Here is a 24,849-nt window from a genome sequence, read left to right as displayed (position 1 = left end):
CTCTGTTCCTCTCTCTGTTCCTCTCTCTCTCTCTCTCTCTCTGTTCCTCTCTCTCTCTCTGTTCCTCTCTCTCTGTGTTCCTCTCTCTCTCTCTCTCTGTTCCTCTCTCTCTCTGTTCCTCTCTCTCTCTCTCTGTTCCTCTCTCTCTCTCTGTTCCTCTCTCTCTCTCTCTCTGTTCCTCTCTCTCTCTCTCTCTCTGTTCCTCTCTCTCTCTCTCTCTTCTCTCTCTGTTCCTCTCTCTCTCTCTCTCTCTCTGTTCCTCTCTCTCTCTCTCTCTCTCTCTGTTCCTCTCTCTCTCTCTGTTCCTTTCTCTCTCTCTCTCTCTGTTCCTCTCTCTCTCTCTCTCTCTGTTCCTCTCTCTCTCTCTCTCTCTCTGTTCCTCTCTCTCTCTCTGTTCCTCTCTCTCTCTCTCTCTCTCTCTCTCTGTTCCTCTCTCTCTCTCTCTTTCTCTCTGTTCCTCTCTCTCTCTCTCTGTTCCTCTCTCTGTTCCTCTCTCTCTCTCTCTCTCTCTGTTCCTCTCTCTCTCTCTGTTCCTCTCTCTCTGTGTTCCTCTCTCTCTCTCTCTCTGTTCCTCTCTCTCTCTGTTCTCTCTCTCTCTCTCTGTTCCTCTCTCTCTCTCTGTTCCTCTCTCTCTCTCTCTCTGTTCCTCTCTCTGTTCCTCTCTCTCTCTCTCTCTCTCTCTCTCTGTTCCTCTCTCTCTCTCTCTCTCTGTTCCTCTCTCTCTCTCTCTCTTTCTCTCTGTTCCTCTCTCTCTCTCTCTGTTCCTCTCTCTCTCTGTTCCTCTCTCTCTCTCTGTTCCTCTCTCTCTCTCTGTTCCTCTCTCTCTCTCTCTGTTCCTCTCTCTCTCTGTTCCTCTCTCTCTCTCTGTTCCTCTCTCTCCCTCTCTCTCTCTCTCTCTCTCTCTCTGTTCCTCTCTCTGTTCCTCTCTCTCTCTCTCTCTCTGTTCCTCTCTCTCTCTCTGTTCCTCTCTCTCTCTCTGTTCCTCTCTCTCTCTGTTCCTCTCTCTCTCTCTGTTCCTCTCTCTCTCTCTCTCTCTCTGTTCCTCTCTCTGTTCCTCTCTCTCTCTCTCTCTCTGTTCCTCTCTCTCTCTCTGTTCCTCTCTCTCTCTCTCTCCCTCTCTGTGCTTTAATAAATAAATAAATCACAAATCTTTTTTACAAGTACAAAATATTTATGACCACATTTTGAGGCCATAGAGCAGCATTTAAGCCAGGAGGTGACTGCTGTTCGTCGCTGGATCGTTGTCGACTACGCGTTAGTGAAGTCAAGCTACAGCAAGTTTAGTTAAGAGTGTTTTCCTTTGTGCGTCGTTCTTAACCCTGTCTACAGAGCTTCCTGGATTTTCCCCGTGTGATTCCCGTGTGGCAGTGTCGGAGTGTGAGCCTGTGATCGTGTGAGTGGATATTCTGAAGAACGCGTGCTAGTGATGGCCAAATGAAGCTTTCTGAAGCATTGAAGCTTGAATTGAAAAACGGTTCATTACTCGAAGCTTTTCAACACAGTCCTCTCTGGTGACATCTGGTGGCCAAAAATATGAAGAGCAGCTTGAATCCACAAAATAAAACCAACTGCTTCATTATGATTGCCCACTCTACAGAGTGGAATTTTGTCTGATATTGGGCCACCGCTGTGTTGCTTTGAACGTGTATTTTTGGGGGTGAAAACAATGTTGTTTATTTCTTTAATACATAATTTTGACCAGTAAACTTTCCTTGTTTAAATATGCACCATGGTGTGGTCTTTCTTTGCTTGTGACTTCTTGATGTTGGTAAATACAATAATTGAAAAGTACCACGCTACATGTAATATACATATAATAATGTACAACACATTATGGAATATGTTTCTGCTGTGAGGTCCTGCCTCCTTGTACTTATGCAATTAATCGCCGGACAGGCATATTTATAAATAATATTATATTAGGGACATTTTCCTATGCATATTTTTGACCTGGGGGTAGAATTGATTGTGAACTGGAAAAGGAAAATGCTTATGAACTTGCAAATTAAAAACATGATGCATTTAAAGTAGCCCTTTTTCATTTTTATTTAAGAAGAGAATTTGTTCTAGTGTGCGATGGCCAAACCTGTTCATTTTCGTGGAGATCATTTCTCCTGCATTAAGGAAAATCCCTTCATATGGCACAGAGGAGGCTGGAGTGCAGAGAAACTGGTAGAGATGCAGTTGTACAGTCTACCTGGGCCCCACAAACTATCAGCTAAAGAGAATAAATAAATTAAATTGCTGCACATTTTGCAGACTAACATTTTCAGATGAATTAAACAATAAAATATATATTTTTACAACATTACATGTAAAGAGTCAAATGGAAGTTTTTCTAAAGTTATTTAATGATATTTATATTATGAAAATCAGATTTTTGACATTTTAAGTTTTTCCCGTTTTCAGATAAAATAAACACGCACAAAACAAAACAAACAGCCAGAACACAAAGCTGGAAAACCCACCCGATCGACCAAAATCAACTCAAAATACTCCCACACAACAGAACCTCCTCTATTCCTCACTGGCTCCAAATCTCTCAGTAGAAATATCAGTGGTTCGCTATCTGTCACCATCAAAACACTCCATAAATCACTTCCTTATAAACCAGGGAATCAGACACCGAAGCGGTTATGTTCTAAATGAAGCTTCGGACGTCACTGATCACGTGACTCTGGCCAAACGAATCAAGCTTTTTGTGACACACGCACCGGAGCGTCAGCTTCAAGCAGGCCATCACTAGCGCGTGCTTTCCCCTGGACTTCCCTGGAGACCCCTTCTCCCCCCACTCAGCTGTATATAACACCCCACCCCCGCACATTCTCTACACCTGGTGACTTGTAAATAAACCCTTCTCGTGAGCATCAGAACCAGAGTCCTGCGCTTGAGTCCTCCTCCAAACCGTAACAAAAGGAATGTAACCTTATTTTAACATGCTGTTTAAAATGTCAAATTGTTGGTTTAATAAGTGAATATGAACAACTTACCCTGTAAGTGACCTGAAGAAAATGTGGTGGCAGGAGCTTTCTACAGTAACTCCACACTGGGGGCGTTTTGCTCCAGCTGATGTTATAATGACTCTATTAGAGTAAATACACTTTAACACTGCTGATTTAACACTGGGAAATTTACTGTGCATCAAATATCGGATTGATTTTAAGATTTTATTGCTTACATTCAATTCAATTTTATTTATATAGCGCCAAATCACAACAACAGTCGCCTCAAGGCGCTTTATACTGTACAGTAAGGGAAAATCGTAAGTAATGTTGCGCCTTGCTATTTAACTGAACTTCTCAGCCTGTATCCTGAAGGCACTTCTATCATGGAGTCAAATGACCTTGGTGCAACCTCGGTCTCAGAAAACCAGAGGTGATCGTGCCTTTGCCTGCTGCACCGAACCTCTGGAACAATCTTCCAGCTGATATTCGCGCGCCGGAATCTATTCAATCTTTTAAAACACGATTGAAAACTTATTTATTTGATCTTGCATTTTCAGTTAGTGATTTGTCGGCTGTACACTTTGTACTTTTATTACATTTTGTATGTAATTTTAACCTATTGTTTTACTGGGTTTTTGCAGTTGATATTTCTGTGTTGATTTTACCGAACTTTTACACTAAGTGTGAAATATTTGTTTTAACATAGTACTCCCGGGCTAATTAGTGCTTTGTTTTATCTGGGAATTTATTTATACTCTACTATCGTACCCATATGCAATTAATTTTGTTTCATATTTTATTACTGAGAAGCACTTTGATGTACCTCCGGTCTTTAAATGTGCTATATAAATAAAGTATTGATTGATTGACTGCCAGAACAAAACATCTGTCCCAAGGTAAAGTCTCTCATTGCACAATTTTCCCTCTCTGTGATTTTGACTGTTAACCTCACACTTTACAGAAATGTTGTACAGAAGGACAGAGTCTATGAGCTCAAACCTGAAAATGCTTGTACTTGAGATGTTCAGCACTTTTTTGAAAGCACTTTATAAATAAAGTTATTATTATTATTATTATTAAAACACAATTAGAGTTCACCCACTAATCTACCAATGTGAACACAAGTATGCTTTACTCGCTTTTATTAGTTTAGTAACAATACAGTACATGCACAAAACGGCCAAACTTTCCTGCTGCAGATATGGCCGTTATCTGTTTCTGTCCAGCCCATGAGCTGCATACACAGGAAATGAAACAGCACTCTCTGTGTCAGTCAACATTTGTGATGGCAGGTTTCAAACGGAAAATATCATAGAAAACATGAATTTACAAATAGCCAACCAAATGTTGCACATTGGGAAAGTCAAACTGAACAAAGTGCATGAAATGCTCTGAAGACTAAGATGACATCAGTTTTACATTAATTTGTAGCATTAAAGTATCCAGAAAAGTGAGTCCAACTTTTAAATAAATCAAAAGTCATAATGCTGACGTTTTCTTGCTAGCCTGAACTCTAGAATTAATCTCAAGGCCTGAGCAGCATGAAGGATGAGATAATGTCTCTGGGGCAGACGTCTTGCTGAAGCAGGGGCTGGATAGCGTGACAGACAGAGAGTGCGCATCTTCTAAACACAGCAGTAGAGAGAGGAGCAGCAGGCAGCACGGGAGCAAACAATCCGTGATGGATCTTTACTTCAGAGGTTAGTCAAATGCTTATGTTGGTTTTCCGCCCCACGTTCAATGCTTTTGAAATGTATCTATGAAATAACATAATTTAATTTTTTAAAAATATTTTCATTATGATTGCTATTATTACTGTGTTACTACATCATTAACTCCGTTTAAGCCTTTAATGCCTCATATTTGATACATGAAAGCTTTTGAGACTTCAGTCATCAGTTTTTTCTCCCTGAAAAACCCAAGTGCACAATTTATTTTAAGCAATAAATTGCAAAAATATATATGAAAATAAACATTTAATTGAAATATCAGAAGGTTCAATAAATGCTCCATGTTCAAAACGCTATAATGGCTCAGACTTCAGGAGGTGAAGTTTTCTTTTATACAGATAAAATGACTAAAATGAGTTATTAAAATCGAAATAAAGAAAAATGTGGACTCTCATTGGCTTTATTTTTACTTCCCAGGCACCACGTGGATGATGCCCTTGCTCTTTATGATTCCAGACTTTACCCACAGCAGTTCTTGCCCCAGCAGTTGCCGATGCAACCCTCAAGGCGCTGCCATGTGTACTGGCTCCACCATCACTGATATACCGCCTCTGCCTCTCCACACATACCTGCTGCAGCTCAGTGTTACAAACATGAATGTCCTAAATGAGCGAAGTTTAGCAAATCTGGACCTCCTGCTGCGTTTCAGTCTCATAAAGAGTCATCTACACACCGTCCATCCTCAGGCTTTCCTCATAGCTCCCCAGCTCAAGTCTGTCAAGCTGTCATCTAACGATCTGTCGACCCTTCCTCCTCGAGTATTCAGTCCACTTGCTGCTCTTGAGCAGCTGCATCTAGATGGGAACCAGTTTGAGAACATTCATCCAGACATGTTTGAAGGACTGGGTGGGTTGCAGGATCTGGACCTAAGCCGCAACAAACTCAGGAGTCTTGATCCAGACCTATTTGAAGGACTGACCAACCTCACCTTTCTGAATCTTGGAAGGAACTTCATAAAGAAGCTTCCTCCTACCATCTTTCACTCCTTGACTAAACTTCAGCAGCTTATACTCTATTACAATGAACTAGAATTTCTAGAAGCTGGCATCTTTGACAAACTCATCAACCTCGTGGAGCTAAAACTCCATCAAAACCAGATTGCCAGCCTTCCACCTAAAGTCTTCTGGCCTCTGGGGAACCTGAAAAACCTGACCTTATCCTCCAACCAACTTCAGGCCATCCCAGAAAAGAGCTTCTACCACATGCCAAAGTTGGTCAAACTCACCATTTACAAGAATCCACTATTATCTCTACCAGATGAGCTGATGGGTCACATGCCCGACATGACAGAGTTCTATCTATATGCCACCAACCTCATCACGGTTCCTGGAAATTTGTTCGCTAACATGTCTGGGCTGCTTATGCTGAACTTCCATTTAAATGACAATCTGAGGGACCTTCCACCAGATGTTTTCTGCTGTCTTCCAAACCTTCAGAAGCTCTCGCTAAAATCCAACAACCTCCATTATCTTCATCCCCAGCTATTCTCCAAATTAACCACCCTGAAGAAACTTCACCTCAATGACAATAAGTTGTATGGCCTACCAGAAGATATCTTTAAGGGTCTTGGAGAGATTCTTGAAATTTTATTGAACAATAACAACCTTAGCAGTCTTCCAGGAGATATTTTCGTGTCTCTTCCAGCTTTGATGAATCTGACTCTGAGTGGAAACCCCTGGGATTGTAATTGTGCTATCAGAGGCATTGCAAGATGGATGAGACACAATGAGCATGTGCTTTGGGACAGAGATGACGTGATGTGTCACACTCCAATCTACCAGCTGCTGCGTACCGTTGACTCGCTGCATGATGAAGAGTTCAGCTTTTGCAGTGCTACAACAGCCAAGAGTTTTCCTCTACAAGATTTGAACCGGTCACCAACACAACCACTCCACATGTTGTCAACCTCTGGACAAACATCAGCTTTAACTTCCATAACCACACCCCCCACAACGGCTACTCGATCCAAGGAAGCGGCGATCCAAACCACTCAAGGAGCTACCCAAAAAGTCCCTGACAAAATAACCACTCAGACTGTAAAAGCAACCACATCAGATGATACAACACTCTCAGCATCACTTTCCACTGAACTTATTGGTAAATTTGCTCAGAACATGTCACCTCCTTTTTATGGCATATTGGTGATAGAACCGGGGCCTGAGTTTGTCCACCATAACCATCAGAAAGGCTGGGTGTATGTGTGGTTTCTGCCCTCAAACACGGCTTTGGCTGGGTTCCTCATGTTCTCTCACATCCTTCTTCTAGCTACAGGGTTGTCGCTTATTCTTGCTACCATGTATGGCATGTATCGCCTCCACAAGGCCACGTATAAGCTAAAGGCTGAGTGTGCTCGTCATGAGTCGTAGCGCTGGCTTATCGGGCTGGTGCACAACTAGATAAACGATCCTCTTCTAGCGGCTGACAATTACTGTGTTTGTTTTCTCTGAACACATTTCCTCAGGAAAATCAGACTTTGAAATATGATGGAATTGAACCCTGTGGGGTTTTTCAGAAAAAAGCACATTCAGATGGTATTGTGTTTAATTTTATATCACAGCTAAACTAATATCTGTCAATAGTCAGCATACAGAGCAAATATTTGAATGTTCATCAATCAAATGGGAAGATTTTAGGTCTATTTTGAAACTGGGTAGCTATGCAGACTGCTAAAGTCCTGCCTGTTCATGTCCAAATTATTCAAATTAAAAGTGCCCAACACTGGTAAAAAGATTCATGCTATGATGCACATATTCAAACTCTTTAAAAAATATTGTGGTGTAATTATGATAATAATGATAAAATGAGAGGATTGTATAATGCCTTATATACATATATCATTGTTTATTCTATAGTCATACAGTTTCTGTTAAAGCCGGAGAGAGCCACTGAAGAATCCACCTGTTGTTGACCACTGTTTGTTTTTCAAGCATATAAAGTGAAAACCTGGTTTCTTCCACTGGTCTTTTGCTTTCACCATGTCTCGAGTCATACACACTGATGCCTGCTGTATTTATAAATGTACGTTTTATCTACTATGCCAAGACTGCAGTGCTTCAGCAGCTTATAGATAACACACGTCAGTGTTAAAGCTGCAGGTGATTTGTTTCCCTCCAGTGGTGGATACTTGAAACTGCAAGACGAAAGCGCACGACTGGACAGTGTCTACTTTTATATTTGTGCTATTTACAGATGTTTATTTCAAAATGTTAAAGCTGTGTGTGTCATCTGTTTGATCAACATCTCTATTATTGTGAATTTGTTGTGAGCTACACTTTATATACCCAGTGCCTGTTGTGTATTTCTCTTTGTAAGGCATTCATGTAATGGCCTTTTTTAAAAGCTGGGTTAGGGTTAGCTGTGATGCTGTCATCATTTGTATTTTATGCCATGAAAATGAATGATTAAAGTGGTTTTTTTTTTATATCTTAAACCTGTCCACTTCTGTGATCAAACTGCTAAATATTCGACCGATTGAGCAGATCGTGGTCAAGATTTTGGAGTATCTTGTTTAATCCCACAGCACCTGTTATTCGAACAGCTGCTGTAAACAACCATTATTCCTTATCTGGATTTGACTTCCTTTTCAGGAATGTTACAGAAATGTGCTTTCCCAGAAGGAATTACACATCTTCACAGGAAGATTATGCCCTAATCTTTGTAACAACGTTCAAAACAGGAAACACATCTATCCATGATGTCACGAGGTCAGTATGTTTAGCTTTTGAGATGACGAATCCATTTATGAAATGACGCCCCTGTAATTTCACAAGCCTCTGTCATAACCTCAAAAATGTGAACGTACATCCAGCCCAGTTCCCTTTTTAATAACTGTGCAACATGTTTCATTACAAAGCCGCTCTTTAATTCTACCGAAGTTTTGACACAAATGTTTTTCATGAGAAAGGAAACAACTAAAGGTGAAGTTCGTACATTTAAAGTTTCATTTGTGAGCAGCTTGTCCTCACAGTTGGACATTACACATTGTTCTGTAGAGACTAAACAAGGGGCCATATTTGCCTGAGTCACAATAATTTTTCAAGTCTTTTAAACCCTAAAAATGACGGCAGATGCCACAAATTCCACGAGAGGTGATTGGACGCTAAACCAAGCAGCAAACAAAAGAGGATGAATTGGTGAGCAGTGCCCAAGTTCATTGCTATGACAACAGGTGATTAGGACTTTCCAGCAGGCTGAGCTCACACAACAGTGGGCACATACACAGGGTCAGCGTGGGGAGAGGAAAACTGCAGGGGCACAAGAAATATTGGACCAATGTGGAAAACAAGACTTTAGGAAGAGAAACAAAAACCTGTTGATTCATAGCTCTGGGAGGAATCTTTCATTTGTCTATGTTAACCTTCTAACTTTGACCGTAATGCCAGCTGGGAGGGATTTCCCAAAACATGAGCAAATGTGGAATTCCCAGAGTCTTGGCTGCAGGGTGGAATTTTAATGCTCTTGATTAAGCTGATGGACATTATGGACAATGCTGGGCATCCTCTGCACACGGCCATAAACAACCAGAAGAGTCTGTTCAGTGACAGGTTGCTTCTCCCCAAGACAAGAACTAACAGACTTAAAAACTCCTTTGTCCCACACGCCATCAGACTGTTTAACTCCTCTCTGGAGGGGAGAGGGAGGGGAAACAGGAGGACAAAGGAGGGGGGAACAACTAAGCTGTAGTGCCTCTGCACCTCACTGTACAATACCTTGTGCAATACTTTTTGTAAATAGTCAACAGTGCAATAGACTCAATACTTGAAATGTGCAATTCACTTGTATTTTTATTTTTTATTCCTATTTATTCTATTTATCCCCTTTGTATATTTTATTTATATTTGTCTCTGTATTTATATATATATATGTGTGTGTGTGTGTGTGTGTGTGTGTGTGTGTGTGTGTGTGTATATATATATATAACAGTTCTGTAACTGTAACTTTGGTCGTTGCTGTGCTTTTTTTGGAAGTCGAATTTCCCAGAGGAACCCACCCGAGGGATTAATAAAGTTCTATCTTATCTTATCTTATCTTAAGCCCAATAATAAGCTGTTTATTTAAAAAATAGGAATCTGGAGAACTGGTGCCAGAGGAACAACCTCCTTCTAAACGTCAGTAAGACAAAGGAGCTGATAGTGGACTTCAGCACTAAGCAGGAGAGGAACTACCAGACCCCCGTCATCAACGAGTGCCCAGTGGAGAGAGTGGACAGCTTCAAATACCTCGGAGTTCACATCACGCAGGACCTGTCATGGTCCTGTCACATCAACACCGTGGTGAAAAAGGCCCGACAGCGTCTCTACCACCTCAGACGCTTGAGAGACTTCCAACTGCCCTCCAAGGTGCTCAGGAACTTTTACTCGTGCACCATAGAGAGCATCCTGACGGGAAACATCTTAACCTGGTTCGGGAACAGCACCATGCAGGACAGACGAGCTCTACAGAGGGTTGTGCGGTCAGCTGAGCGCACCATCCGCTCCGAGCTCCCTGACCTGCACTCAATCTACAGCAGGCGGTGCTGGACCAAGGCCAGGAAGATGGTGAAGGACCTCAGCCATCCCAACAACAGACTGTTCTCTCTGCTGAGGTCAGGAAAGCGATTCCGCTCCCTGAAGACCAACACAGAGAGACTGAGGAGGAGCTTCTTCCCGCAGGCGATACGGTCTCTCAATCACACCACCACACAGTACTGACCCACACATATGGTTCTTACACACACACTGGACTTTCTGGACTTTGGTTTTGCACAACACTGGTCACTATATTCTTCATTTCCGGTTAATACTTGTACAGCTGCTGTTATTGTGTATATATTTATTTATATTTAGATTTCTTCATACATTCTTATATAGTTCTATATTGTGTATTTTGTTGTACAGTTATTTTATTTTCAACTTTAATTTATATATTTTATCTTATTCTTCCCAGTTAAATTTACCCTTCATTCTAATTTGTGTTGTACAGTTATTTCATTTTTAACCTTAATTTATATTTTATTCCTTCCTAGTTAAATTTACCCTTTTTAATTTTTCATATTTATTTCCTATCTTATTCATAGCCTTTTCCTTTTTTGTTTTCTTTAGGTCACGAGCAGTTGTCCAAGCATTTCACTACATATCGTACTGTGTATGACTGTGTACGTGACAAATAAAATTTGAAAAAAACAGGCTGTAAGTTGAGTCATACTGAATGTACATATCCTAATATTCCTTTCTAAATCCTCCGTAAAGAACATGCACTCGTTACATCACAAAGAAGAGCAGCTATAACTGTAACCCTGCTCAATCCGGCTTCTTTTTTATATATTATGTGTTCACTGAAGTTCACTGAAATAATAAGGTGAACATTTGATCAGTCTGTGAATCTGTGAAAGGATTTCAAAGCTTGGTATCTTCACATGGCTCTGTAACTCACAGCTAAGTGTTTTCAGTTGTCACAGATTGCATGTTCTGGTCAGTTGATTTTATGACTGAGAACTTCAGCACTCACAGTTACATGTGTAAGTTTGTAATAGTGCATTTAAAGCATTTCTTTAAATGCTCTCACCCCAACCAGTCACAGCAGATGGCTCCACCCCTGCCGGAGGTTTCTTCCTGTTAAAAGGGAGTTTTTCCTTCCCACTGTCACCACAGTGCTTGCTCATAGGCAGTCGTATGATTGTTGGGTTTTTCTCTGTATGTATTATTGTAGGATTTCCTTACAAAATAAAGCACCTTGAGGCGATTTGAGGCTGTATAAATAACTTGAATTGAATTGAATGCTGAGGAAAGGCAAGTGCTGAAGCTTTTCTAACTGCTCCGTAACATTAAATATTGTATACCGGTCCTCACTCATAAGTTGACATTTCTATGGTTCAGCACCATTAAGCTGGTTTGTCTGGATTGAAGCTGAGCGCGCTGGTTTTCCTGTTTGTTCTCACAGGCTCTCATGGGGGAAGGAATTTACTGTTTCTCCACAAACTGGTGTGCAGGTACGTGTCCCCAGCTTTCACAGGCTTGAATCCAGATAAGTGTTTCTTTGTGGACGCGAGTGGATCAGGCAGCTTTGTCCACAGGTAAGACAGGCAGGTGCAAAAACACGGTGAGTGGGTAATCTTACTCAGGAACAAGAAAACATGCTTCACCTATCAGGAGAGTCCAGTCTCACTACAACATGATAATTTTAGTTCAACAATCCAGTGAGGAATAGAGAGGAGAAACGAGGTGAGTGTAAGTGGAATCAGACATGCCACTGGCTACTAGGCAGCCACGCCCATACCTGTGAAGAGCACCTAATACTAATACTAGTACTAATCAAATGTCAATAATAAACATATGCCATGCGTTTCCAGCAGGAAATTCTTTTTATCCTGAACTCTTTTACTGAAAACTGTAGAATTAACAGGATAATAAACTCAGACCATTTTGCATTTAATCATTAGTTATTGGTTATTAAACTCTGGGTTTAAGCCTGTCTGTCCCAGAGGTTTCTTCCTGTCAATCTTCCTCTTTTTCTTTGCAAGTACTTTCTCGCAGAGTTGCATCTATTTGATGGGATTTTTCTATTATTGCAGGGTCTTTACCTTACAATAGAAAGCACCTTGAACAGAAGAACAGAAAATGCTATCTTGTCATGCAGTCTTTTGGGATACTAATTTAGAAGCTATTGTACACAGAATGTGGGATAGATTTGCTTTATAGTAAAATATGCAAAACTAAAAACATACAATAGCTCTCATGTCGGAGGCATGTAAATCAAATCAGTTATAAAACACAATTATTTATGTTTCAATATTGCAATAAAAGTGTTTAGGACAGTTTTGTGCACTGCAGCAACATCTGCCTTTAGATGAGCTCCACCCTCATTATCTGTTTCCAGTAGTTTCCTGTGTGATAGAGTTTAAAAGCTAAAAGCTGCATATCACTGGCAGATCAGAGCCATCTTTTTCACCTAAAAACCAGAAAACAAGACAAATTTAGCACTAAAGCTTAATCACATAATAATTCCCTTTACTGTTTGTGATATCAAAGAAACCGTTCCACTCTGTTTTGTAATAGCGTGTTTGGCTCACATGAGAAATATGCACACAACACGAGCAAAAGCTGTAGAGGCAAGGAAAGCTTCGTTGCTTAATTCTATCCAGATGTACTAAATGCTAAAAGTTGTTCCTGAACTTACCCGCACAAGACTTTCATTATGATATGAAAATAATAAGAAAATGAATAGAAAATGTATCATTTTTGTTACAGCAGAGAGAGTGAACGCTCATTCAGTGTGTTTGTGGGTGGATTGTGTTACAGTCTGTCCCTAAAAGTGGATTTGGGAAACCAAACCCATCCATTTACAAGCATACCATGAATGTTACTCCAAAGATATGTGCAGACCATACTTTGCACACCCAAGCAGACACACAAACAACATTGCCACAAACTAAAAACACAAAACAATCTCCATTGTTCTGTCCAGAGTCACTTGTCACCCTTCCTGTAACCTCTAGCACACATATACATCTTTCCTTGTCCATTAAATAAAGAAGCTTGAGGCATTAAAAAAAGTGTCTTTGCTAAGATGAAACAGAGACCAAATACCCACATAAACACAAAATCAGTTCAGTCCCAGGCTGGTACCAGAGGGTGGGGCTTCTGCTGGTCTGATCCCCCTCCACCACATTTAGAAAAAAAGGGTGAGTGTGTGTGAGACACCGAGGGGGCCGGGGGACGGCCAGGAAGCTCAGAAACAGGATCTACACATTTCTTGTGTGAGACAGAGAGAAAAAAAGCTGACTTATAAAATTTGACTGATGACGAAGAGCAGGAAAATGTGATGGTGTGAAAGTTCAGGCAGTGCTGGAAACTTTCAGAGGATTAGTAAAACTGAGGAGGAAGGGAGGACGCACATAAAAGAACTCCACACCGACTCACTGTCTCTGTTCAGGGATCGCAGCACGAGAGGTAAGCTCAGCAAAACAGCACGCTGGCCTACTTTGTTCCTTTATTTGACTTTTTCTTTTTTTAAAACTTTTATTTACTTAAGACTTAAGATGTGTCCAGTATATTTCTGAGGTAAATGTAACAGGAAACAAACAAGATAAAGAAGTCGGTGACAGTAATGTGGAATAAGATATAATGTTAGTTTTTCTTCTTGTTATTTTTTAAATATTAAATTTATAATACGTTGTATAGTCATGTGTTTTCATGTGTAAAACAATTAGCTTTTTAATATGTCATTATTATAAGAGTTACGTTTTGAATTACATGACAAAGTGTATTTTTTATGTCATGTCAGCTACGGTGTTCATCAAAACATGCTAAATAAAACATGCATGGCCTTCTGCAGCTCTGCTCCTACGCTCTTTTCACAGAACATAATGTTCTGAGCCTTTAATTATCGAAGGGAGAAAAACATCTAAGGAATTACTGGTGAACTGGAAATGGTTTAACCATTATATTACAACACAGATCATTTCAGGCTGTCCCAGTGACGAAATGACAGTGGGTTTGGGTTGGACTGAGAGGATAAAGTCTGCCAGAGATGACACATAGTTTAGGTGTTAATTTACCTTTTCTTCTCCCTCCTGCTGGCTCCTCCGCTTTTTAATACGGCGAAAATGATCCCATATAACAAAAGGAAGGGTATTCCACGGATACCTAAATTTTATTTTTCAGTAGTTCGGTAATTAGAAACCCGTCTATGACTAAAGTCTGAACTCTGACCGGCCACATTCACAGCAGGAAAGAAAAAGGAAATAATCATGAAACTGTTCGGTGTCTCTTATAGGAAAGTTAAAAGAAATAAGAATTATGAGGAATTAAATGAGGTATTATGTTAGTATGGCTAGAAATCATGTAAACGTTATAAAATTGTAATAGCAGTGGAAACAATGACTTCACCCTCACAGCAGGAATCTAGTACCACCTCTCCAACCTTTTAATGAAAACAGAAAAAATGTGTTAAAATGTGAGCAGCTGGGACGGACCAGCATGGATTTTATGACCTCCTGCTTTTGATGAAAAAAAAAGAAAAGAAGGAAGTTAAGAAATCTGATGCCTTTGAGTTCATTTGAAGGATATTTTATTTTGTCTTTACAAAGTTCCTTCCTGAAAGACACTCTTGTTGCAAACTAATACATCTCATCTACTGAGAAGCAACTCAGGCTTGCCAGCCCTCAGTTGCAGGACTGTGAATTTGGTGAATTTGTGTGGAGAAGCAGGTCATGATGCTGGCAAGGTTTTGTTCCAGGAGCCGTCTGTGCCTCTACAAACAGTGAGAACGGCTCAGCTTCCAAACTTGTGCAGGCAGTCTGGCATGCTGAGAAGCAGACAAAACACTGAATTTCATTTGCTAACAAATATTCAGTGTTCACTTTCAAAAAATTTTGCAAAACAAATTATTCAGGCATGAGTGGTTCAAAATTACTGCTTAACACAAATGCTGCATACACGGTTTTGCTGCCAGAGGCCTGCCAAGCATTTAGCAGTCAGTTCTGTTGGTGGGCAGTGCTCCTAGCTACGGGCAACATTGGATTAATTTATGCAAATGTCGGCTTCCTGGACGAAACACAAACTCAGAGGCTACACCATGAAGACACTGTTACTAATTAGAGCTGCATTCAGTAGAACTTTCCTATCATTGTGATGGTTCTGGGAGCAGAGAATCCCAATCTGACATGGAGAGGAGATAAATAAATCCTTTTCTTTACTGCCCTGTAAGCAAAAAGGTTTTGCAATAATAAATCAAATTTCAGAGTAGGTCCAGTGGCGTTAACACACCAGAAATGCAACAATGTCCATTTTCCCTCATGAATATCCAAAGTGGAGCAGTTCAGTTACTTTCGTAAGCAAAAATAACAGCGTTTGTTTAATGAGCGCTTGCTGGCCTTCCACATAAAGCAAAATCCCCACAGGTTGTACACAATCTTAATGTATCCAGACTTCTTTTTCTTAAATATGGCAACAAACATGGCTCACACTGATTTGTTTAGTGACTTTGGCATGTAACCAATCAACATATGTTTCTTCTATTTTAGGGCAATAATGGAGCTGCCAACGACACTTCCTGTACTCCTACTTCTCATGGCCCTCAGTGTTGTCTGGGCGTGTCCGGATGGATGCCAATGTAGAGGAAGCACAGTCCAATGCGTTGGCCTGTCAAACTTCCCCATGCCGCTGCCGTCATCTGCCACCAAACTCTATTTTTCAAAATGCAGTTTTAACTCTCTGGAGCCAGAACACATGACGAATTCGTTGGATTTGTTGCTAATTAAAGAATCTCTTTTGAGGGAAGTGCGCCCTGGCACGTTTAATTCAACACCACATATCGGGTCCTTAACATTAACTGGTACCCAACTGCAGGATCTGCCAGAAGCCTTGTTGAAAAATCTGCAGAAACTTGAGGCTTTGACACTAAGCATCAACAACCTCTTAGTACTTCGGCCTCAGTGGTTTTCCCTGTTGACCGAGCTTAGAAGACTTGACCTTAGTAGGAATCTTTTCACTGCAGTACCTGTGGAAACTTTTCATCCACTGAAACAGTTGAGCTACCTTTCCCTTTCTGGTAACAAAGTCAGCCAGCTATCTAGAGAAACCTTTAAGGGTCTTTCTCAGATCATAACTTTACGCCTTAATAGAAACATGCTACAGGAGCTTCAAGTTGGTACTTTGGATGACCTTGTAAACCTGGGAGAGCTGTCACTACAAGACAACCAAATCACTCACCTCCACCGTGACCTGTTCTCCAAGACTCCAAAACTCCAGAAGCTGTTTCTCTCCAACAACAAGATCACATCTCTCCCAGAAGGGATCTTCCTAAACGTGCCAAATCTTTCCCAGATCTCCCTGTATGAAAACCAGCTGGAGACTCTGGGGCCAAGGGTGTTTGGGCCCACGGCCCTTAAGGAGCTGTGGCTGTATGACAACAAGCTGAGTCGTGTGGAAAATGACACGTTCAGGAACCTGACTCAGTTACGCCTCCTGGTCCTCAGTCGTAACCGGATTAGTTATGTATCCACCAGTGCATTTAGAGGATTGGAACAGCTGGGAGAGGTATCCCTGCACACCAATCTGATCACGACCCTGCAAGCTGGGACTTTCCAGGTGCTACCAAGACTGGTCAACATTTCTCTGGAAAACAACTTCATCAAATCCCTCCCACGTGGTTTCCTCCAGGGTCTGACCCACCTGGGACAGATAGACCTGCGAAACAATTCCCTCCCTAACCTACCACAGGAGAGTTTAGACGCCCTTACTGCATCAGAGGAAGTACTCCTCCAGCAAAATCCCTGGAGGTGTGACAAGGATATTCTGCCACTTAGGGACTGGTTGAAGCAGCACCCATCAAAGACCAACCAAAGCCTTGTGGTCTGTGACGCTCCTTCCAGTCTGAATGGCGAGATGATTGCTTTGCTGGCAGATGAGAACTTGGTATCTCTCAGCTCTACTCAGGAGCCCGTGCTGACCTCAACAGAGAAGAGGAGGAGGCCACATACACCTCCAGCCAAAAGAAGCACTCCCTCACCAGCTGTCAAGACGACCCCCACCTCAGAGTATGAAAAGGTAACCAGGAGTGGACAAGGGAATACTGGAAGCATTTCTCGTGATATTTCAATCACCCTAATTGTCATCGCAGTAGTGTGCACTGTCATCATCAGCACTGTAATTATCAGCTGTATTTGCTGGAGGAGAAATAAGAGTGGCACGGGGAATATAGGCCGCAGGAGTACGAACTCTGTGCTGTAGACTGCAATTCAAACAAAGCACACGAAGAACTTTTAGAGGGCGACTTTGGAGAGTTGGTAATTGAGCCTGAAAGGCACCAGAGAGTTCATTACCTTTCAGTTTTATTCATCAGATTTACCCCTCAGTGTGTCTTCCTGACTGTGCATCTTTGAGGAAAGAGATGCCATCTTAAATACTAACTGTAACAACAAATGCCTTAACAACTTTTGGCCAACCTGGACATATTTGTGAATGTAAACTGAAACATGCTTCGCCTGTTGAGTTAACCACCCAACGACTGTTTTTCATTAACAATTGTTGCAGCTTGACGGCTGATTTTGTGCTAACAACCCAACATTAACAAATAGTTGAACTTCTTTGCAAAAGCGTTACAATATACATACAAAAGATGTAATATGGAGTTCACTAGGGGCAGGGATAGCTCAGTAGGTAGAGTGGTGGCCCCATGATCGGAAGGTCGGGGGTTCGATTCCCCTGAACAGCTACCCTGAGGTACCCCTGAGCAAGGTACCGTCCCTACACACTGCTCCCCGGGTGCCCAGTGGCTGCCCACTGCTTCACTGAGTGAATGGGTTAAATGCAGAGAGGGATTTTCCCCACGGGGACCAATAAAGTACACTTTCTTCTTCTTCTACTATACTATACATCACGCTTCAATAGCCTGAATAAATGCAACACTTCTAGTGAGAGCATGTGCACGCTCTCTTATTTACTGAGCTTCACCATTCATACTAGGTTTGACAAGTCTGACATTATTTATATAAATATATACATTGTTTCATATTTGAATTCTTGTGAAAATGATTTTAAACACGTGAAAGTTTTCAGCATGACACTGACATAGTGGGTTGTACATTTAATAAAACGTAACAAAAACAACAACCCAGGAGTACTAATTTTTTTTCCATCCATCCATTCACTTCCGCTTATCCTTTTTCAGGGTCGCGGGGGGCGCTGGAGCCTATCCCAGCTGTCATAGGGCAAGAGGCGGGGTACACCCTGGACAGGTCGCCAGTCTGTCGCAGGGCCAACACACAGGGACAGACAACCATTCACACTCACTTTCACTCTCACATTCACACCTAGTGGCAATTGGGATTATCCAATTAACCTATCCCCACAAGCTGCATGTCTTTGGACGGTGGGAGGAAGCCGGAGTACCCGGAGGGAACCCACGCAAACACGGAGAAAACATGCAAACTCCACACAGAAAGACCCCCGGCCTGATGCTGGAATTGAACTCAGGACCTTCTTGCTGTGCGGCAACAGTGCTAACCACCGTGCCACCGTGCCGCCCACTAATTTTTTTTAATTCATTTATTTTAATATGGTAAAATTAAAAGAAACAAGGCAAGCCTCACGCTTCAATCACATAAATCCATACATAATAGCCAAGTACAGAGTGTCAGCATGAGTACCATTGTCAAGGTCCGGCTGTGTGGGAGGCAGGATGTGGACCCAAACAGAGGACTTAGAAAACAATAAGTAAACTTAAAATCTAACTGTAATGCTGACTATCCACAGAAATAACAAAAGAGCAAAAACTTCTCCAGGGCAAGAACTGGAAATCAGAGTACAGGTATATAAGGACAACACATGTCAGAATCAGAATCAGAATACTTTATTGATCCCTGGGGGAAATTATTTTTGTTACAGTGCTCCATTATAAGCCAACATTAAGACAAGACAGACAATACACTAACTAAGAATAGTACAATATATACATATATATATATACATACATACATACATACATACATACATACATAAGTCACTCATAAATAAATAGCTGAACAAGAAACATGTGTAGTTATAGCAGCAAACAGCAAACAAACAGCAAACAAACAGCGTGTCAGGGAGACACGCTGCTATGAGGGAAGACACAGCAAAGAACAGAGGGAGACTCAGACGATAAAAACCAACCAGGTAATGTAAGAGATGGAAAACAAATTAAACTAAGAAGTCCAAAACACAATACCCTGGGTTAAACACCCAGTTACATCTACTATCCTCTTGGTAAAATCCATTCTACATCCACAGTACCTTCCATTACACTGCCATCTAATGGAAAACAGTCACGATAAAGTCTGAAATACTTTAGCTGGAATCCAAAAGTTCCACCTGAAGCTTGCCTATGATTACAAATTGGAAGCAACAAATTCATCAAAAACGATGTTGTGCATTTTTTCGTGCTGTTCCAGTGAGGAAGTAAAAAACCAAAATAACAAACACATGTGCGTTTTAACTGGCCTGAAATATTGTGTTAAGCATGTGTTAAACATTAATCACACAGCTATGTATGACGTTAAAGAAAAACTCCACAATCTTGAATGCACTCTGTAGACGTGTGCAGTAACTAAAAAACTGATGCCTTGCTCTTATCTCGGGCTGCAGAAGTGTGCTGCGCCACGCCTCAGATGCAACAGACTTACAGCCTGTTGGAGCCTCAGTAATAATTACCTAACTCGCATGTGTCTCGTCTTTGCTGGAGCTTCATCCTCCAAAAGAAATAACCTGGTAGGTACCCTTTTCTTTGATATTTGACTATGTTTAAAAAAAAAAGATTTTCCAGAGAAATTGCAGGTCTGAATTTGATGCATTAAAAACAAATCATGCTAAATTACAAACCAAAATGTAATTCTTGAAAATTTTGCATGAGGGTAAAAATATTTTTTTCTTTTTCTAGTGAATAAAAATGTCCAGAGGCGAGATCATCGTTTTCTTTCTACTTTTCATGCCTGACTTTTCACTGGCTGAAACCCAACCATGTGAAAAGGCGACTGACTGCCCCAAAGAGAACCAGGCAGTTTTTAGCTCAGCTACAGAAATCCCACGCTCTCTCAGACCCAAAGTGACAGAAGTCTTTTTTTTGGTTAGCCATATTACAACAATACCAAAAGGAGCCTTTGCTGAAAACCCACAGCTTGAAAAGGTGGAGTTCATAAACAGTAACATATCATCCATCGAGCTGGGAGCGTTCGAGGGACTGAAAAACCTGAAAAATATTGAGGTCTCTGGCAGCAAATTAACGTCACTCCCAGTAGGAGTCTTTAACGACCTCAGCAACATGGAGGAACTCGTACTCAAATCTAACAAGCTTCAAAGACTTGATAAAGGTTTGTTTGAAGGCCTTAAAAAACTAAGACACCTCCTGTTGAATTTGAATGAGATTAAGTTGATTGAAGATGAGACATTTGACGGTCTTGACAACCTTTTAATGCTCCATTTGGGTAAAAACAATCTCTCTGCTGTGTCAACTCACTGGTTCTCCAACCTAAACAAGCTGGAGGCATTCCGACTTTATGAGAATCAGCTGACCACCATTCCTGAAGACTTGTTTCAGAATTTACCAAACTTAAAGGAAATCAGCTTGCATGGAAACCAGATAGAAGAATTGCCTCCCAATCTGTTCCCTCATAAAAACAAACTGACTAAACTGTTGCTGGACAATAATCTTCTAACTACTTTTCCTGAGGGGTATTTTGTTGGCTTCCCTCAGCTTAAAACACTGACCCTGAAGAACAACAGGCTGAAAAGTTTGCCACCAGTGCTGTTTGGAGAAATGCCCAAATTGACCGAATTAAGCCTCCAGCAAAACAATCTCTCCAGTCTCCCTAAAGGAGTTTTTGGCCCTCTGAAGAAAATCAGGAAGCTGGACCTGTCGAAGAATAAATTCGTCACCTTGTCCCCTGAATACTTTGAAGGCCCAGAAAAGCTCACAGAACTGAATCTACAGAACAACATGATAGAGTCACTGGATGAAGATCTGTTTGAAAAGCTACAATCACTAGCCACTCTCAAGCTTGCTCACAACAACCTCCAGACGCTTCCTGGAGATATTTTTGACCCATTAGGAAAGCTCGGGAAGCTTGACCTCAGTAACAACCCGTGGCTCTGCGACTGTAACCTGAAAGCCTTCCACAGCTGGGTGACCGGAAATGCTGCAAAGCTCACGTCTCCTCCACTCTGTGAGTGTCCCGAAGATTTGAAAGGGACGAAAATGCCCTCATTAAGACAGGATCAGCTGATTTGCCCAGCACTTCCACCCACGACTACCACAACAACTACACCCACAACTACACCCACGACAACACTTCCACCCACGACTACCACAACAACTACACCCACAACTACACCCACGACAACACTTCCACCCACGACTACCACAACAACTACACCCACAACTACACCCACGACAACACTTCCACCCACGACTACCACAACAACTACACCCACAACTACACCCACGACCACCCCAACCACAACTACACCCATGACAACAACTACACCCACGACCACCCCAACCACAACTACACCCACAACTACACCCACGACCACCCCAACCACAACTACACCCATGACAACAACTACACCCACGACCACCCCAACCACAACTACACCCACGACAACAACTACACCCACGACCACCCCAACCACAACTACACCCATGACAACAACTACACCCACGACAACACTTCCACCCACGACTACCACAACAACTACACCCACAACTACACCCACAACAACACTTCCACCCACGACCACCACAACAACTACACCCACAACTACACCCACGACAACAACTACACCCACGACCACCCCAACCACAACTACACCCATGACAACAACTACACCCACGACCACCCCAACCACAACTACACCCACGACCACCACAACTACACCCACAACCACCCCAACCACAACTACACCCACAACCACCCCAACCACAACTACACCCATGACAACAACTACAGCCACGACCACCCCAACCACAACTACACCTACAACCACCCCAACCACAACCACACCCACAACCACCACTACATCCCTGACTACGACAACTACACCCACAACCACCCCAGTAACAACTGCACCCACGACTACCACAACAACTACAACCACCCCAACCACAACTGCAACCACAACCACCCCGACTACAATTGCAACCACCACTACTACAACAACTACATCTCCTCCACCCACTCCAGTGATCTTCTCCTGTCTGAACGTGACAACCTCAGAGCAGCAGCAAGCTTACTTTGTTCCTCAAGACAGCACAAAAGTTCAGCAGTGCAAAACTCATCTGAAGGTTTACATTGTTATTCTGGTGGTAGAGATTATCTGCACATTGGCTCTGGCTAAGTTCACCATTTCACTTTATCACCTACTCCAGCGCAGTGAGAGGTTGTACCACAAAGTGAAACTCACCCGCTTCTCCTACAAGAGGGAAGTCATCCTACGGCCTCTGCGAGAGGCAGAGACCCGAGGACTTTGAATTTTCTGAGGTGCTGCTAGAGATCAGAGTTTAATCATCCGAAAGATCACCAGGATGGCAAATAGGCCAGAAGCAATCATGCAACTTATCACAACATCCTTAAAGCTGTAATAATTCATCTTAAATGATTTGTGAGCAGTGGAGCGATAAGATGAAGAAAGAATAAGAAGTAAGAATGATGCATACACATCCATTAGGTTTTGTATCCCTTGCTCAAATGTAATGTTTCTGGATGTTTTCTCTGTTTTTGCTTAAAAATATATGCAAAAGATATTAGTTTTTTGTTTTTTTATGTCAAATATAATAAAATGTACATAATTAAAAAAGACGTTTCTGAAACTAGTCATTACTGAGATTTCCTTTAACACATTCTTACAGCAAGGGGGTGGCAGAGATCCATAAGATCTCACTCACATTCACCAAAAACAAAAAACAAGAGGTGCTAAGAATAGGACCAGTTCTGCAAATTAGAGACACTGTAACAGGTAAGAGAAGTGCTCACTAACACAGATTTGGACAGATTTGTGAACAATATTTGAGAGTCATGGGTCTTTCAATTTTAAATCATGCTTTTTATTTGTTCTTGTTTCTAATGTCTCTGTAAAGCACTTTGAATCACCTTGTTGTTGAATTGTGCTATACAAATAAACTTGCCTTGCCTTTGTGCATGTAGAAAATGTTTCAGATCTTTAAAAAATGGGAGCAAAAGTGTTGCGTTTATATTTTTGTTCAGTGTAGTTCACTGCCACACAAAAGCAAATTCTCCCAACATGTTGAAATTGGGCTTGGTCTTCCCACACTCTGCCACCATTGCTACAAGCAATGAAGCGCCTTGAGGCGACTTTTGTTGTGATTTGGCGCTATATAAATAAAATTGAATTGAATTGAATTGTAACCTCACTACTCAACAAAGTGATCCATGTGATCCCTGTACTGACTCCTTCCCACCTCTGACAAATCCCACAGCTGCAGAATTGTCCAAGAATAATTTTTTTACAGATCACACCGCTGTGAGTGAAATCAGGAGTGTACAGGGTGAAGAGAAAAGGCGAGAGTACGGTCACCTGTGGTGCTCCTGTGCTGTGACTGACACACACACACACACACACACACACACACACACACACACACACACACACACACTGTAGTATATAAACGCTACATATTTTCAGTATACAAAAGCATGGTGTCTTATCAGGGCCCCCTGGTGGATCACAAACGTACTGCAGGTGGGCTGCAGTAATAACAGGAATTCAGTTTGTACATTTCTGTAATTTCAATCACATTAATATAAATGTATTAATTGATATAATAAGTGAATAATTCGAGGTGGTTAGTTTTGGATATTACAACTGACCTAAATTTATTAAAGTTTGTGTTGGGTAGCATTAGCAATTTATAGCCAACAGCCTAAGAGCTTTATGTTCTTTGCATGGTTCACAAGGAAATGCATCATTTTCTGTTGTATTTGATTACAGTGAAGGTTTAATGATGGGTGGGTCCAATTTTATTTCCTGTTTTTTTTTTGTTTTTTGTTTTTTTTGTTTTTTTTCCGTGTATCGTGCCCACCCCCAAGATCCTATATGTATGTGTAATGAGAGTGTGAGTAATGTGAATGTCTAAGTTGTGGGATAAAACTGAGGCAGAGGCAGCCAGAAGGGGACAGGGGGGGGGGGGGGTAGCCTCCTCTGCACCCTGGTGACATACCCCTACTCCAAGGTCCTGCATGTGTGGGTGGTTGTGGTGGAGCGGGAAGAGGGAGGCAGCTGGAGATGGGGAGGGAAGGAGGGGAGGGGCAAGGGACCCCTCCCTGGGGCCAGCTCCCCCGCTGACCCCAGTAGGCACCCCCATACTCCGCGACCTGCCAGGGAAAGGGGGCCCAGGCCCATCCAGACCGGGGCCCAGTGCAGCAGCGCCTCCCGGCCCCACAGAGCCCGGGACAGTCCACCCAACCCCACCACAGAGAAAACTGCACCCACCCCACCATCCACTCATCTTCCAGACTACATAAGACAATAAACACCCAGGCTGAGATCTCCCTCCACCTCTCCTGTATCTCCCCCTCCTGCAGAGAGAGTTCCTGAAGAGAGGAAAGCTCCTGCAAGATGTGACAAACTCCCCCACCAGTTGAAGAGCCCCCCAGGTGGCTCGATGCACCGGCGGCACCCTGCTCCAGGGCTGGGCCCCCA

At 42.0% G+C, this 24,849-nt stretch overlaps 3 protein-coding genes across 3 annotated transcripts; all 3 read left to right on the top strand.

Moving 5' to 3' along the window:
* The first annotated feature begins 4,567 nt into the window (after positions 1 to 4,567).
* LOC147300806 (uncharacterized) lies at positions 4,568 to 8,279 on the top strand. Its single transcript, XM_086282601.1, has 2 exons — positions 4,568 to 4,645; positions 5,093 to 8,279. Exons 1-2 carry the CDS (start codon positions 4,627 to 4,629, stop codon positions 7,039 to 7,041), a joined length of 1,968 nt encoding a protein of 655 aa, XP_086138727.1. The 5' UTR covers positions 4,568 to 4,626; the 3' UTR covers positions 7,042 to 8,279.
* Positions 8,280 to 13,339: 5,060 nt separating this feature from the next.
* LOC147300805 (uncharacterized) lies at positions 13,340 to 17,526 on the top strand. The gene is made up of 2 exons (XM_086282602.1): positions 13,340 to 13,602; positions 15,678 to 17,526. The coding sequence occupies exon 2, from the start codon at positions 15,685 to 15,687 to the stop codon at positions 17,383 to 17,385; it is 1,701 nt and encodes a 566-aa protein (XP_086138728.1). The 5' UTR covers positions 13,340 to 13,602; positions 15,678 to 15,684; the 3' UTR covers positions 17,386 to 17,526.
* Positions 17,527 to 17,534: 8 nt separating this feature from the next.
* Positions 17,535 to 23,310, top strand: LOC147300804 (uncharacterized). The gene is made up of 2 exons (XM_086282600.1): positions 17,535 to 19,902; positions 20,072 to 23,310. The coding sequence occupies exon 2, from the start codon at positions 20,081 to 20,083 to the stop codon at positions 22,658 to 22,660; it is 2,580 nt and encodes an 859-aa protein (XP_086138726.1). The 5' UTR covers positions 17,535 to 19,902; positions 20,072 to 20,080; the 3' UTR covers positions 22,661 to 23,310.
* The last annotated feature ends 1,539 nt before the right edge of the window (positions 23,311 to 24,849 follow it).

Source organism: Aulonocara sp. 'chitande type north' Nkhata Bay, linkage group LG23 (genome assembly GCF_057382095.1).
Source record: "Aulonocara sp. 'chitande type north' Nkhata Bay isolate Kocher_YH1m ecotype deep benthic linkage group LG23, A_spYH_male_GT1.1, whole genome shotgun sequence".
In the NCBI taxonomy this organism is placed as follows: Eukaryota; Metazoa; Chordata; class Actinopteri; order Cichliformes; family Cichlidae; genus Aulonocara; species Aulonocara sp. 'chitande type north' Nkhata Bay.
Note: the sequence above shows the minus strand (reverse complement) of the source record. Positions and strands in the feature narration are given on the sequence as shown.

Excerpts from the sequence above, each read along its gene's own strand:
- LOC147300804 (XM_086282600.1), top strand. The coding sequence starts at position 20,081 with ATGTCCAGAGGCGAGATCATCGTTTTCTTTCTACTTTTCATGCCTGAC.
- LOC147300805 (XM_086282602.1), top strand. The coding sequence starts at position 15,685 with ATGGAGCTGCCAACGACACTTCCTGTACTCCTACTTCTCATGGCCCTC.